The 15,984-nt window shown below is 43.1% G+C and overlaps 1 protein-coding gene across 1 annotated transcript in view; it reads right to left on the bottom strand.

Moving 5' to 3' along the window:
* ADAMTSL1 (ADAMTS like 1) overlaps nucleotides 1–15,658 on the bottom strand; it is a 462,450-nt gene extending 446,792 nt beyond the window's left edge. Inside the window, exon 1 of the mRNA XM_064502670.1 lies at nucleotides 15,440–15,658. Within this exon, the coding sequence (XP_064358740.1) occupies nucleotides 15,440–15,520 (81 nt within the window). The 5' untranslated portion in view covers nucleotides 15,521–15,658. The remainder of the gene's footprint in view (nucleotides 1–15,439) is intronic.
* Between the last annotated feature and the right edge of the window lie 326 nt (nucleotides 15,659–15,984).

Below are 15,984 nucleotides of genomic sequence, written 5' to 3'. Positions count from 1 at the left end.
GCTGCTAAACCCGACACTAGTATCTTCCACCCGGTGCAACCCCCACCCCATGCCTGCAGCCCAGCCATCTCCGTGTTCCCTGCCTAACTTTGATTGCAGCTCGAGGCTCAGCACGGCCGGGGCACCTGGGCAACAGCACAGTAAGGGAACAGACGCATACGACCCGAAACCAGCCCTCGCTTGAACTCTCAGATGCAGAGATCAGCTCATGAAACTGAAGAAACTGATGCATGGATGAAACTGAGATTTTTTTTAAAAAGTAGTGGGAGAGGGAACGGTCAATCAGTAGACTTCTTACAATACAAAATACACATAAAAGACTGAATTAAGTTACGTTTGACAGGATGCAATGCAAAATTGTATTAAATGATGACCGAAAAAATCTAAGCCATATCAACCTACAAGGGTAAAGAAAATCAGGTAAGTGTGTAGAGGACCTTCAAAAGAGTAGATTTTGAGTTTTGTAGCTGGGTAAGACTTACTAACCAGACACATAACTGTCTTCTTGCATGACAATCTGAAACACAGCATTCAAATATCCAAGAATAGGCTTATTCCAGCTCAGTAAACTTATTTAAAGTCACATTTTTGCTTAAAGGCTTTGCTGTTTCATGTTTTTCATAAATATTTAAAAATACTAGGTATTTCTACCACTTAAATACACAGCTGGCCCTTTCTAAGATCTGCAGGAAACTGATTTCTATCCAAGGACCTATAGACATTTGGAAAATATCTAATCATGCACATACAGTCTGATGCAATAAGACTTATGTACACATACACATATTGCCAAACATTAAAAATTTTTCAACATAGTCAATGTATGTTAGATATTTAAAAATCTATTTAGCAAAAGTTTCAGTATGCTACCCCATAAGTAAAATTTGCAATTGCACTTCATGCTCTGTATGAGCTGAAGTAAAATTGGAGTATTGGGAGAGTGAAAGAGAGCCACACCTCTTTCCTCTACACTGAGGGGAGCAAGGCCAACTTTCCAAGCTGCTGAGGTAAATACTCACCAGAAGATAAAATCTAAGGAAAAAGCAAGTAGCACCTGGCTCAAGGTTTTCTGGAATTCCTCACCTTTCCCACCAGCAAATAAAGCAGTAACAGCACCTCGTGAGGAGGAGGGGGGCGTTAGGACATTTTAAGAGGTTTTTGTGCATTTCTTCTCCTGCTAAGTAGCCAGAACAACAGGAAAAAAGCCTGTCGGGTTGGCTTCTAGGAGATGCATTCAAGCAGTTTGTCCCATGCAAAGAGTGTTTTGCATCATTACATCAGCCGTGGATCGTGACACAACCCAACTCCCTTTCTAGAGGCCTCAAAAATTTTATGAAATTGATGATGTTGAACCAAGTATTTGGAACTGTTTTAGTCTCCTCTTTTAACTCTGGTTTGCATCACTATAGTACTTCCACCGAGGTTAAATCCAACCCATGCCATTTTTACAAGAGGAGAGGGAGCACCAAGAAAGGATTAGATGCTGCTGACACAGATCTACATGGATGGCAGATAATGGCTTCATTAACGGCTTTTTAGGTACAACTTGGGTAGCTCTATCTACTCCTCCTGTCACCAAAACAGGACCAAAAACAATTTATCTTCCTCACAGGGCAACAGCAAAAATTCATGTAAAATATTAGGAGACAAAATGTTGTGCTCATTAATATTCTTCACTACAGGCAAAAATTGGGGCATGTTTAACCACTTTGTCCATTTAACACATTGTCTGGTAAGGACATACAATTGGTATACCACTTCCCTTGCTATTGCCCCTACCATTGATAAGTCAGATGAGTTTTTCCCAAAGCAGGATTCAATACAAAAAGTGAACAAAGGATTTTACCGTGTATAAAAATGGAGAGGGTCAAAATTCTGGAAGTTCACAAGTGATGACATCAAATTTTATTGCTGTTTTCCTTTCTTAATTTACCTAAAAACTTCCTAAAATACCACGTGCATCCCCAACAAGACTTTGATCTGAGTGGACCTGAGCAGCCAAAAAACTAAATGAGCAAAGTGTATTTACAGAATAGAGTACACAATCTGCAACACAAAACTAAAAAGGAAGAACACTCAATGGGATTCAAAGCATTTTATTAAGGTATTTCTATTTGAGTTACCATTGGCAAAGCAGAATATGACAGTCTTCATTTCACAAGTGATCTCATATAACACAGGAGAACTAAGTATGCTGCTCACATGGCTGCCAAATTTACATGCAGCAATTTGGAGGAATGAAACATACAAACTTCAGTTTCCAGCTGCATGATCTTATTTTTAGGGACATCTTCATAAGCCAGCACAAAATATTAGTATTTTGAAGTATTTTAAAAAATATATTGCTGTAAAATTGGTACCCTCTTTTTCAGCAGGACAGATTAAAGCCTTTCAGAGATTAAAATATAACAAAACAAATGCATACATAGGTCTCTCTTACCCCTCTCCTTTAATGGCAATTCATTCATTGAATATCTGATGCAATTCTACCACAGGAACACAAATACACTAAAGTTCCTTTCATCAGACGCAAAAATATTTTAACTCCTGTATTAAACCCAGGAGCTTTTTGCCAACCCTTCCTCTACGTCCAGTAGCTATGCCAGTGCTTTTCTTGTACTTATATTAACCACCAATGTCAGATAGTCATATGTGCTGCAATGATAAAATAGTCATTACGACTTGATATATTTTTGGATTGTGTGAATTCTTGATTAACATCGTACCTATGTTTTTCTAAACAGCTTGGCGAACTATTGCATTTTATCCTGTTGCCTGTCCAGAGTAACTGATGTGTCAATCTTCTTCTGTAGCTATGGTCACTATTTCAAAACATGTCCTATTAAAGTTAAAATCCCACAAGGATATTACAGGGCCTGACAAGGCTCTAAATATACTTTTAAAAAAAGCCTGCTGAGCAGCTTTATACTTAGCCTTCTTCCATATTTTCATCTTGGCTTGAGTTTTTAAGGCGGCCTAGGAAGATCTAAGCCCTCACATTCAAAAAGCCAGAGTTTGTTTTGCTCCAGAGCAGACAGAGTCAGGGACTGACTTTGCATGGAAATAGCTGAGTCAACTGATAACCTGGGGTTTCATGTGGTAGCGCACTGCTTTGGCGTTGCATGTGCCAGGAAAGAGATATGTCTTCAAAAATGCGTGAGAATACAAACAGTAAAACCCAACACAGACAGGAGCGAACTCCAAACCGCTAACACAGAGTACAGCATGTTGACTTGTCTACAGAAGGTTTCACCACGTGCTTTAAAATACATTACCATGTGCTTTAAAACACACCTGTTTTCCTTCTAGTGTTGACACAGCCTCAATATAGTGCCCAGTTATATTAAGAATACATCCAGCTACGGAGGAGTAATTCCTTTCAAAACAAAACTAGCCTGTCCTTCACTGCACAGTCTCTTGTCTTCATGGTTCACATACGAACCTTTCAAATTATTTCAACAAACTGCTGTGTTTTCCTCTATATTTTCATCTTGATCAAGGCCTGATGTCACGTAACTGGCATAGTTCAAAGCTGTAATATTTTTCTTACTAGAAAACAGTTTGAAAAGGGCACAGTAAATATTCATTTTAAGTGTGCTCCAATATTCAGAATTCTTTAGGGGTGATCTGGCATGAAAACATATCAGTCTACGTTCCGCAAGACCAGAAGAAGGGCTGTGCCACAACCCGGAATATTTCAGGGGTCCTGTTGGGATATCAGCTCTCATTCCTTCTAGTCAGCAGCCAATTAAAAGCAGAATGAGAGGTCTGAATATGGGGCAAGATTCCGGAATTATGACCATTAGTTAAGGTTGAAGATAGTTTTGATGCTATTATAAGCCATTTTTCATTTTCCCCAGACTATCACTTTACAAATAACATATTGAATACTTTTCCAAATAAAAATTACTACTGAAAGTTGACAGCAAAGTTCAACAAAAGAAAAATTAAAGAGATTGATCTTTAATGATTCCTTGAAAATTATTGCAGACTCAATGCAAATACTTAAATTTACATCGCCAAAGTCAAAGAACACTCCATCATCTTAATTACAGGAGAGAAGGGAATAAGGACATGAGGCAAATGAATGTTACCATTTTAAACCTGAGCTGAAATCCATGTTTCTCTCTGACAGAAATTTTAGATATCACACAGGTTTTTGTTAACATTTAAGAAGAAAAGAAAAGAATAAAAAATTGCAGGAGACTATTATCCCTCACTAAACCTTCCAAAATAATAAATAAATTATGAAATAAATAATAATTTTTAATGAAGTAAAAAAAAAAATTTTTTAAATCTCTGGCCAGCGTGCAAGTTTCGTGAAGTAATTTCAGAATGATTCACTTTGCCCAAGTATGAAGTTTCAGCTAATTACAGAAACAAAATAATTTAGAGCCTGACAGAATCAGAATTTTTACCTCAAATATAATTCAAATAAAACATATACAAAAAAAGTTCCCAGAATTTCTGAAAACAACCTGAAGTAAGCCTTTCCAGAAAGAGTTTTCTGTGATAAAAGACCTTTCTCTAAAAAATGTTCAGCTATAGCTTTAAATTCCTTCCTCAAAATTCTATTTTAGCAGAAAGTTTAATAATTTTGTGGAGTTTGCACTCATATATCCATCTAGTACTATTTTAAGTGAAGTTACTTTCCCAGTATCAGGGTTCAGCGATTTTTGTATTATCTATCCAAAATACTAAGCACATCAGTCAGTCAGTCACGGGATGTGCAGAAACTACTGCCTGTCAGATGAATTCTGCTTTATTTCTCCCACCGAACACATACCAAGCATCCAGTTTTCCTGTTTCTTTTACTTATGTGTCCTTTCTAGCAGATAAAAACATTTTTCATTATCTGGCTGTTCAGTGTCTACTAGATTCCTCAGTTATCGTAGTAAGCAGATTAGGTTAGGTTTCCAAATCATGTTCAAGATCAATGGCAGTCTGGTAAACCCCATGCTCAACCTCTCTGAAAAAGCCAGCCATCAAATAATAAATCCTTTCTACATTACGACCTTGCTATGATTAGCTCAGGAAAGATATGTTTTAAATTTGATATTGAAGATGTGTACCTTCTACAGCAACACAGTTTCAGATCAGGAAAACAACAGAAAGAAAATGATGCAAAGATAAGGAAATTTCATGGTCTTTGACAAAAAATCTTTCAGCCAGAAAAGTGTTGTCCTTTCTATTTGAAAGAGCACATATTACAAAAAAAAAAAAAAAAAAAAAAAAAAAAAAAGAAAAAAAAGAAAGAAAGAAAGAAAGAAAGAAAGAAAGAAACCCTCCTGTGTTCAATATGCTCATTTACTTCAAACACAAAACATCATAACAATGTCATGGCACTGTTGCCAAAAGTATCAGAGAGTGAATACAGGGTAGGAAGGACAGAAACTTTTGTTCTCATAAAAATGTTAATATAGCACAAGCATCTAGATTAAAAGAAAAACAAAGTGCTTTCCTGCCTATATGAAACTAGTGTATTTGTTTCATATTTCAGTTTTGCTTACTACAGATTAAGCACATATTCATTCGTGCATAATTCACCCACAAAATGATCCATCATATGTCTTCTCTGTAGCTCCTGAAGTTGAATGCTATGGCAGTGAGGGCAAGCAACCTTCAGATGTACAAGAGTTTTTTTTACTTCCCACCAATGCATATACAAGTATATATTTGCAAGGCTGTATTCATAGCTGATTGTCTTAAAAGACAATAGGATAAGAGTATATTTTGTTAGCAAACGAAAATACTTAAGCATTTATGACCTATGAAACATAAAAATGAGGAACTTAAAAATAAACACACAGCTCACTCTCTCATAAAATGACCTTTAGTATGGATCTAAATACCAATATAAATTTCCCAGTTCTGACCCATCTGGCAACCTCCCTTTAACCTTCTGAAATAGTCCTTCGTAAAGACTCAGTGAAGTTGGGCAGGGCCTCATAGAATTTAACCCTAGACAGGACAGATAAAAACATCTTTGTAGAAAATTCATTAAACATAATGCTGACTAGAATCTGAAGAGTATCCCTTAAAAAAGAAAAGAAAAAAAAGTTAAATCCTAAGTTTGAAAAGCACTCATCTCCTGAATAAACATTGCCTTCAATTGATCATTGCAACGCAGCACAGAAACTCGTAGGCACTTTATTTAACTGCAAGTGGATTTCAAGAGTTTACCTCTTGACAGCAGTCTTCCACTACACAGAATTTGAAAATCCACTGTACAAATCACAGGTGAAGCATTATCCTTCAGTGACACGTCTCATTATAAGCCTTTGCAGGCAATATCCGGTGCCATTATCTGCAAGTTAAAGGTTAGAAGTAAAAGGCAATGGGGAGGGACACACCAAACACGGAGGTCTTGTTTCATTTCTAAGGACGGTTCAGACACAGTCTCCAAACCTGCAGACATGTAAATCTGTGTAAGTTGATTCATGTGATTGATTTCCGGCGTTCACTGGGATCACTTACAGCCGAAGTCACGCACACACACGCACAACACATACACATACACTTTTTAGCAGAAGCAAAGCCATAGCAAGGGGATTTCAAAAGGCTGGGTAGAAATAAGGGCGGGGTGCGGGAAGAGAAAAAATATTTCAAAATGAATTCCTGACTTTTACGTAGGCCCACCTTTTTTCTGTGAGAGATTTTGCAAAGTCTGGATTTTCTCATTGAAACATACAGACATTTAAAATTTCAGATACTTCCACTGTCAAAAAGGACAATTTTCTAATGAAATTTCAGAGAAGTATCAAGTTATTTTCACTCCAAAATGGGACCACCATTCATATGCTATCATGGTAAATAGCCATGAAATTTATGACACTGCTTATTACACTGAAGCAGTTTTTCTTTTTCTGAAAAAAAAAGAAATAAATGTGTCATTCTTCCAAACATTGGTTAAGCAAAGTGTTTATTTAGTCATTCAGTTTGATCTCTACTACTTCCTTGACCCTCCAGCCAACTGCAAAATTTTAAAGCCTTAAACATCAAATTTTATGAAATTGAAAGAAAAATCTTAAAATACCATTCATCTCTCCAAAAATTCTTCCCTTCTTAATTTCCCCTTCCCCACTATGACACACGACAACCAAGCATATGATAAAACAGGAGGGGTGTTTTTCATGGCTGAGAAACATGATGCAGAGCAGCTGGCCAGTCATTTCTTTGGGAGTTAATGTAAGTCAGGATGAGTCTGGCTCCTCTCTCTTTATTTAATACTGAGAAATAACAGAAAACAAAACATGCGGCCACAGAGGACTAAGTTTTGGCTTTTGCAGTTACACAGAAGTAGTGAAATTCTTATAAAAGAAGTCTTTGCTTGATGTCGACTTTTCACAGAATGCAAACACCTGTGCAACCCTAAGAAAAACTGGTTTCTGCCTCCCGCCTGAGCTATATGCAGCAGAGGTGTTGTTGTAACTACATCAAAATCCACCAGAAGGACTTTCAGTTCTATACAATACATATGCCCATTTAATCTGTAAGTCAAAACAAAACTAAATGAGACAATTACTTGCCATTTTGTATAAATCCACTCATCCATTATTAAATGCCTCATTAAAAGATCTGACATATATGGGGCCAGTTTAAAGAAATATATATTCATACAGTTGGAAATTCTGGAAACATCCTGTTGAGTCAAAAGCAACAGTATCAAACAACACTCCACAACCCATATCTAGGACTGATGTAATGCAGTCATTATTTATGGCATCTGGCCGTACAGGACTGTGAACAAATTGAAGCATAGATGTAAGATGAGGTTTTGTATAATTCCTCTGATGGGTATTACTGGCAGAGATGGGAAAGTCCTGCTAGGTCACTCACTCCATCCCACACCAGTCCAGAGCTGTTCTGAGCAGCCCGTATAATACTGCTTTCCTCCACTCAGTAGAATAACGTGTTTAAAGAACTGGGCTTTCTGTTATACAACATAACTCATTGTTACAATCTGTTTTCTACTTAAACATTAATTCCAAATGTATGCAATTTATTTTTTTCTCCTTTCTTTTTTTCTCCTATTCTTAGAACGTATAGCTGCATGTCAAATAAGACTAGTGATCTATTCCTAGTGTACCTCTGCTTAGTGTATTCCCCAAAGGTCCTAAGCCATCTCTTTCTTTTCCATTTCTCTCCGTCTCAGTAACTTTCCTTGCACTTACACGTTCAACAATTATGCTGACGCACATTTCTCTCAAAAGGCACATAAAATACATACCCTGAAGACTGAGAGGAGTCTAAAGAGTTTAATTTAATTTAACAGGGTCATGATTCAGTTGCATATGGCATTATTCACCAGCTCTTGTAAACTTGACATGCTACATTGCTGTTACATTGCACACTAAAAAAGAAATATCTTCTTTGTAGCCTGGACGTGACTGCATAGGATGCAAAATGCCTCAAAGTACACAATGATAACATATACCCATGTACTTGACCCATCATGGGAAGATAAAATAGAGGAGCAGAAGCACAGAGGGAATTCTTGCGTTACTGAATCTAGCTAATGACATGCCAGTACAGGCCACTGTGCATCATCCCATTGACAGACTTTATCATGCTTGATCAGCTTTTTGATTATATGCAAGACACACTTTATTATATATTGTTGAAAAGGATATTTTAAAAGAAGAAAGTTGCAGCGAAAAAGTATTGAAGTGTGGAGCTGCAGTGGAAGAGAATTAAAAAGATGGCTGCACTCCTCCTTTGCTGCTTTTTCACATTAAGTGAGTTTGAGGTACAAGGAAAAGATTCAGTTTCTAACCAAGATTGTCAAAACTCCTAACACAAAAAACAGGGTCATTTTAAAGCCACGCTGAATTCTTTAACCTTTGGGCACATCTAGAAGCAATAAACATACAACACAATAAATTACACCCTTTGATGCTCCCATACACCCCTAGTGTTCACTTGATGCATCCCGTGTGAACTTCCACACTGGGACCAGAACTACATTTTAATGCATAGGTTATAGTTATACTTGAGGAGTAATTTACAGGACGTGAGACTGGGACATAATAATACTAATCCAATCTAGATTATGAAAAATTATACCTCCACTTTTTGAAGAACTTGCTCTTCAATCCACTCTGCTGCCACTCATTAATAGTGAGATAAAAAGAGCATTTCATATCTGTACCTAACTTATGATGGCATTATTAACCTGATTATTGGTGGAAATACTCACAGAGAGTGTAATTTTTTAACTCCATGAAATCTGGCATGCAGCTTTAACAAAGGAATGAGAAAGAATGGCCTTTCATCTAATACAGAAATCTTGAGAACTTGCAACAGACAGAAAGCATAACCAGAAGTTTGATTCCCTCCTTCTCCTTCACCCTAAGGAGGCAAAAGCAATTACACAAGACTTGATCGTTGGGGTCAAGTCAAGTCTATCACACAATAAAGTAACAAAGGATATCTTTAGAGATCATATAATGTGTCATGTTGTACAATCAAACATAAACACTTCCAGTTTTCCGATTTCTGTTGAAATGGGAATCACAATTCCCATTTATTTACAAAGAACCTGCATTTCTCTTCAGCAGTATGGTACAAAAATGCCTTCTGTAAGTGCCTCAGCAGCAAAAGCAAGGCTAAGGAACATGTGGGCCTGCTGCTGAAGGAGACAGTGGACCTAGTGACAAGGGGTGTGGAAAAAGCTGTGGTACTCGATGCTTTTTTTGCCTTTTTTCACAAGTAAGATCTGCCCTCAGGCTTCCCAAGTCTGTGAACCTCCTGGTGGAGTCTGTGGGAGTGAGACAGCGAGGGACCCATGGGAGAAGAAGATTGAGTTAGGGAGCAGTTCAGACACTGGGACACAGAGAAGTCCATGGGACCAGACAGGATGCATCCAGTGGTGCTGAAGACACTGGCCAGCGTCATTGAGAAGAAGCTCTCTACGATTTTCAAATGATCACGGCAACTGGGGAAGGTTCCTAATGACCAGAGTAAAGGCAAATGTCACACCTGTCTTCAAGAAGAGCAAGAAGGAGGATCCAGGGAACTAGAGGCTGGTCAGCCTCACCCCCAGTCCCTGCAAAGGTGATTGAGAAAATCCTCCTGGAAGCCATTTCCAGCCATGAGAGGGACCAGGTAGCAAGCCAGCACAGGTGTACCAACAGTGAATCCTATCTGACCAACCTGACTGCCTTCTGTGATGAGGTGACTGATGCTGTGGACAAGTAGAGGGCAGTCGGTGTTGTAAATCTTGACTATAGCAAGGCCTTTGACAAGGACTTATCATTAAACTGGTGAGACATTGGCCAGACAAGTGGACAGTAAGGTGGATGGAAAATATGTTGGACTATTGGTCTGAGAAAGTTGTGATCAGTGGCACAAAGACCAGCTGGTGGCCAGTGACAAGTGGCATCCCTAGAGGATCAATACTGGGACTCGTGCTGTTTAGCATCTTCATTAATGGTCGGGATGAGGGGATCGCGTGCCCTCCCAGGAAGCCTGACCCCCGGGATGCACAAGCCCCCTGCAGCAGGACAGGCTGGGGCTGACCGGCCAGGAGCAGCTCTGCAGGAAAGGTCTCAGGGCCCTGGAGGGCCAGAGCTCGGCCACGCAGCGGGCAGCAGCCCCCGCGCCCGGGCAGCAAAGCAGCCCCCGCGCCCGGGGCTGCGCGAGCAGGGCAGCAGCCAGCAGGTCCCAGGCAGGGACCCTGTCCGCCATCCAGCACGGGTGACACTGATCCTGGTGGCCGTGTCCGGGCTTGGGCCCCCCAGCACAGGACAGACAGTGCCGCACGGCATCAGCACGATGGTCGGGGCTGGAGCGCCGGGTGCAGGAGGAGAGGGGGAAGGAGCTGAGCCGGCTCAGCCGGGAGACAAGAAGGGGACGGGCAGACTTTAGCGCTGCCTGACCCTGCCCGACGGGACGGCACAGAGAAGGCCGTGCAAAACTCTTCTCAGAGGTGCATGGCAGTAGGACAACAGGTAATGAACACCAGTCAAAACATGGGAAATCCTGATCAGATGAAAGGAAAAATCTGGTACTCTGAAGATGGTCAGATACTGGAACAGGGACCAAGAGAGGCTATGAAGTCTCTCGGAGGTGCTCAGGACTCAACTGGACACATCCTAAGCAATCTCATCTAATCAGATCTGCTTAGGGCAGGAGGTTAGACTAAAGGACCTCTGCATGTCCCTTCCAACCTAAGTTATTCTGTAGTTATTCTGTGCTTATATACTTGCTAATTAGTAACACATGTGGGTTAACCATGTTCATCACCAGACAGTCTTATCCAATTTTTTTTCTTTAACCCTGACAAATACCTAGTTGCTTGGGCCATTATCTTAACCCTTCTTCTAGGTAATGAGGTAGCTGACAGAACTGGTGAAAATAACACTAATCCATTTTTCACTTAAAAAGGCACCTGTCTTTAATATGTGACATTGCTAAACCTGCAGTCACTATCTAGGAGTCAAAACGATGACCAATTTATCAAAAAGGAAGCAATCTGTTTATACTAAAAGCAGAAAATATTAGAAGAGGGTTGTCAAGTTTAGGAAATGACAGAATCTGCTTTGCATGTACAACCTGAACTACTCCCACTTATGTTCTACATTTTGGTATACCTCTTATTTATACATTGGATATATTTTTCCACCTACCAGGCCATGCCTCATTTTGCATGCAAGCGAGGCAGTGCCCCCTTCATCAGCATCTGTTCATCCTTTCATTTTATCCTACTGTATTTGCTGTATACCATTCAAAACTGCAACTGTAAAAATCCATTTTTTCAGTAAGGTTTTCCGTACATATGAGCAATACAAAATTCAGGTGCTTCACAAATGTTAATTTGCACAATTGTTCATGGGGACACAACTAACTTCTGTTTACAAGTGGAGAAGAGAGGAGCTCAGACCAGAAGAACCATGTATTCTAAGTGCCCAGATTGTTAGGACTTGTTTTTTTTCAGAGCACAGAGCATGAGGCAGCAATCAGTTATTCAAATCATAATTTCCACTGACTCAAGCTACTTCAGGAAGAAATTGGCACCACTGAAAATTGCCCTCAGGTCTCAAATGAAGCATTCGGAAAATAAGGAAGAAAGAGGGACCATCTATGTAAATTTTGGTCTGAAGTGATTCTACCAACATCGCAAACAAACTCTTATCCTCCCAGGCAGCATTCAGATGCTTTAACCATCTCATTCATGTCACACTTTCCAATTTCTCTAACACATATCAACCAATACCTACTGTCTTCATATAGCCTTATTCACCCATAATGCTGGCCCATCCTGTCTACTGAGATTGGGAAGGAAAAGGAGGTGTGACCTGGTGTGATTTAAACCTGCTTTAAACTTCATATTCACAAAGGAACCGCACTGAGGTTGTAAAGCCAATCTTAAGTAAGACACTTAATTTTTAAGCACTTGACTTCACAGTCCTAACATATTTTCTTAATGTTATCTGCTATGCCAAAAAATACCAGCGTGAAAAAAATGAAAGAAACCAGCAGATTTTTTCATGTGGTTTTTGCTGACGCCTGTATCTTTCGTCAGCAGGGCTGGAGCCTATAGATATTCTGCCTGGACTTCTGCCATTTGAGCTAACAGAAACTGACAAAAGTAATAAGTTGTCATCATCCCCTCCACCAACCCACTGGAGGGTAATACAGCTCTTTTGCTAGTGGATTTCCCTGATACCGGAGGACCGGTAAAATAATCCCTACCGCTTTTTCATGGGTGCCATCTTCTTTTCTCACTTCTCTGAAGCAAACCCCAACACTGAGCACATGAGTTCACCACCCCAGCCCTTCCTCTGGGCTCTCTCTCTTCCCTCCCTTTAGACACCCACCTTGGTCTCCTCCTCTGTGGTCATCGGGGTGTCTCCTTAACATCCTTCCTCCACTTCACTTCCACATCTTCATTTCCACTGAGGAAGTCCCATTTCTTCTCCACCCAGTCCACTGGCCAACCACTACCCTCCCATTAGCTCCCTTCCTATCCAGAGTGCTTCAGCCTTCCTCCTTTCCCCAATGCCTTTCACCAAAGTAAAAACAAAAAATCACTGCAAGAAGAATCATTCTAAGAATTTAAAAGAAAAAGGACTTCTACTGAAACCCAGTAGATTGGATTACAGACCTAAAGGGAGACAAAATTATCAAAAACGGAAGTAGCCATTTCTGGACAAAACTATGGGGGAGAAGAGGAAACTGAAATTCCACAAGAAACTGAACTGAGGATGCGGTGGGAACACAGGTCATCCCCAGCAACCTAGCACTGGATTCTAAACTGCAAATAAAGTTCCACATCATCTGGAGTTATCATACTTTTTTGTTGAATACCTTATTTATTGTTATTATTAAAAAACCCAATTCAATCAAGTTCTAGAAGGACTTATAAAGTGATAATAGCAACGATATCCAATCTGAAGATCCACCTTACTTCTTCCCAAAAAGACAAAGGATTTTGCATGCTCCCTTTTACCATAATACAGGATAGCTGCATCATCTAATCCTACATTTATGGTTGTATTTAGTACATAAGAATCTTCATTTTGTCTTAATTTTATTTACATTTAGATTGATATTATGCAATATTAAAGAATTACAACAATTCCAAAGGCGGGAAATATCTTCCGTATGTGTACACACATACACATACCTGTGAGTGCTTAGCAAAGCACAGCTTTAATCCCCACTTATGCTACTATCTCACATTACAAATACTAGAACAACAACAGGAGGCTTGCCGGGTTGATTATGTTCTTGGCCCTAAGAAATGCTGTCCATGAGGACAACTGATTTTATTCACACTATCACGGTGCAAATTTGAGACTAGAGGCAAGAGGCAGTGCCAAACTCTGCTATTTCAAGAGTAACACTATCTCAGTCACTGTAAAATGAAATTCATGTAACTAAGTATCTAACATAAAAGCCAAAGGAAACTTTACTGCATTTCTGTTCCAGCTCCCAGACCCCTGCACTGCATCTCACTCTCTCCATACTTCTTCAAAAGTAAACCTAAATATTCTGTATTTGCATATAAAAAAGAAGTAAGGAGCTATTTTAATTCCCTGCAAAGAGGAGCTGCTTGCAAGAAAGAGAGTAAGCAGGTGCACGAGGCCAGGATAAGCATGGGCAGAGCCGACTGCCAGAGGAGATCAGCCTGATCCCGGTCCTGGGAATGGAGCTGGTGACAAGGGCAAAGGAGGTGGCAGACGAGGTTTCCATTGCAAGATTGCAGCTACTGTGGCTCCAGTGGCCTCTATCAGAAACAAGTACTAGATCACATCAGAAATTGCTTTAAATACCAAAGCAAATCTCTCCTCCAGCAACATCTGTAATTCTGAACACCTTACGGGCCAGCCTACACGCTCCTGATGCACGCCGCTGCTACCAGTACTCCCAGCAGGTTTTGCCTGGTGACACAGTCATGATCCAGTTCAGACCCCACGTCTGCAGATTTGACATTAAGTGACAGGGCCTCCCCTCTGCACTTCTACCGTCTCCAATGCATGGGCTCCAGAAGCGACGCAGGAAGAGGAGCCTGTCTGGCAAACTGATCCAGCAAAAAACTTTCTCACTCAAAAAAAATTAAGAACTTTCCTCGGGATCACTTAGCTAAGGTACTCATGGTTGTACAACAGTACAGATACAGAGGTTGTGGGGGAGGAGAAAACACATGTTCAGGAGCAGAGGGGGAGACCAGGCATATCTCTTTCAGCGGCAGCCTGAAGTTATATAGTGCATCATTTTAATTTCATTTCATTTCACGTAAGTGACCTTTCTCTTTTTAATTTAATTCTTCAGTAGTCTTTTTCCTGGGAGGGGTAAATTCCGCCAACGTTCTGAACACAGAAAAGACCGTCATCTTCACTGCAGTTCTGCCACGACTTGCTGAAAGAGCGTGTTACCCCTTCACGACCAGAAGCAAACGGGACTGACTGAGGCGAGCCGCGTTCACACCCGCTCCTCCGTAGGGCACGCACGGAGCTGAGCGTGAGCCCATGCACCGCCGCCGGGCAGCGGAGCGCGGCTTCCCGAGAGCGGCTCGTCCCCCCGCCCGGCCACGGCCTGCGCAGTGGCAGCCGGCAGCGGCAAACCGGCGGCCGAGCCCGGGAAAGGACCTGCACGGCGCGCCGGGGGTGCGGTCCCGCCGCGGGGGACGCGGGGCACAGCCGCACCCGGCGCTCGGGGCGAAACGCCGCCCGGGAAGCGCGGCCCGGCGCTGCCGACGTTGCCCGCGGCTGGGAAACGCGCGCAAAGCGGAGCGGAGCGGAGCGCAGACCCGCGGCCCGGCGCTCGCCGCCGCCCGCGGGAGCGGCACCGGCAGCGGCCCCGGCCCCGGCCCCGGCCCCGCCAGCAGCCGCCGCGCCCACCTGCGCCCGGCGGCGCGCAGCTCGCCCGCGGCCGCAGGTGCGGAGCGCAGCCCCGCGGAGCCGCGGCCCGCGCCCGGCCCGGCGCCCCTTACCTGCGCGGCGGCCAGGAGCCCCAGGGCGAGGGCGAGCGGGGGCCCGCGGCGGCCCCGCCGCCGCCCCGCCGGCGCAGCCATGGTGCGGCCGCCTGCGCGCCCCGCTCCGCTCCGCGCCGCGGCAGCGCCGTGTGCGAGCGGCGCGGGGTGCGCGGCGCGGCCCCGCGGGGCAGGGAGGTGCGCGGGGCGCGGCCCCCCGGTGCCGGGCGGCGGGAGGCGGGGAGCGGCCGCCGCCGGTCCGCCCCCGCCCGCCGCCTCCCCCCGGGGCGCCCCGGCCGGGCGGAGCGACGCGCAGCGCCGCGGGCACCGCCGAGGGGGCGCAGGCACCGAGCGGGCGGGCGGGGACGGGGCAGGGAGGGCTCGGGCGTCCCCGCCGGCGGGGATGGGGTGGCCGCGGGCGGCGGCGAGGGGCGCGGGTGGCCGTGGGGGCCGCCAGCGCGGGCGTCGCGCTGCCGCGGGGCGCCGGTCCTCGCGCCCCAGGCCGGCGCGCCTCGCTCGGACGCCTGGGCCCAAGGGCACGGCGGGCGGTGGCGCGTGCTGCCCAC

Source organism: Dromaius novaehollandiae, chromosome Z, assembly GCF_036370855.1.
Source record: "Dromaius novaehollandiae isolate bDroNov1 chromosome Z, bDroNov1.hap1, whole genome shotgun sequence".
Classification (NCBI taxonomy): domain Eukaryota; kingdom Metazoa; phylum Chordata; class Aves; order Casuariiformes; family Dromaiidae; genus Dromaius; species Dromaius novaehollandiae.
This window is presented reverse-complemented; position numbering and strand designations above follow the sequence as displayed.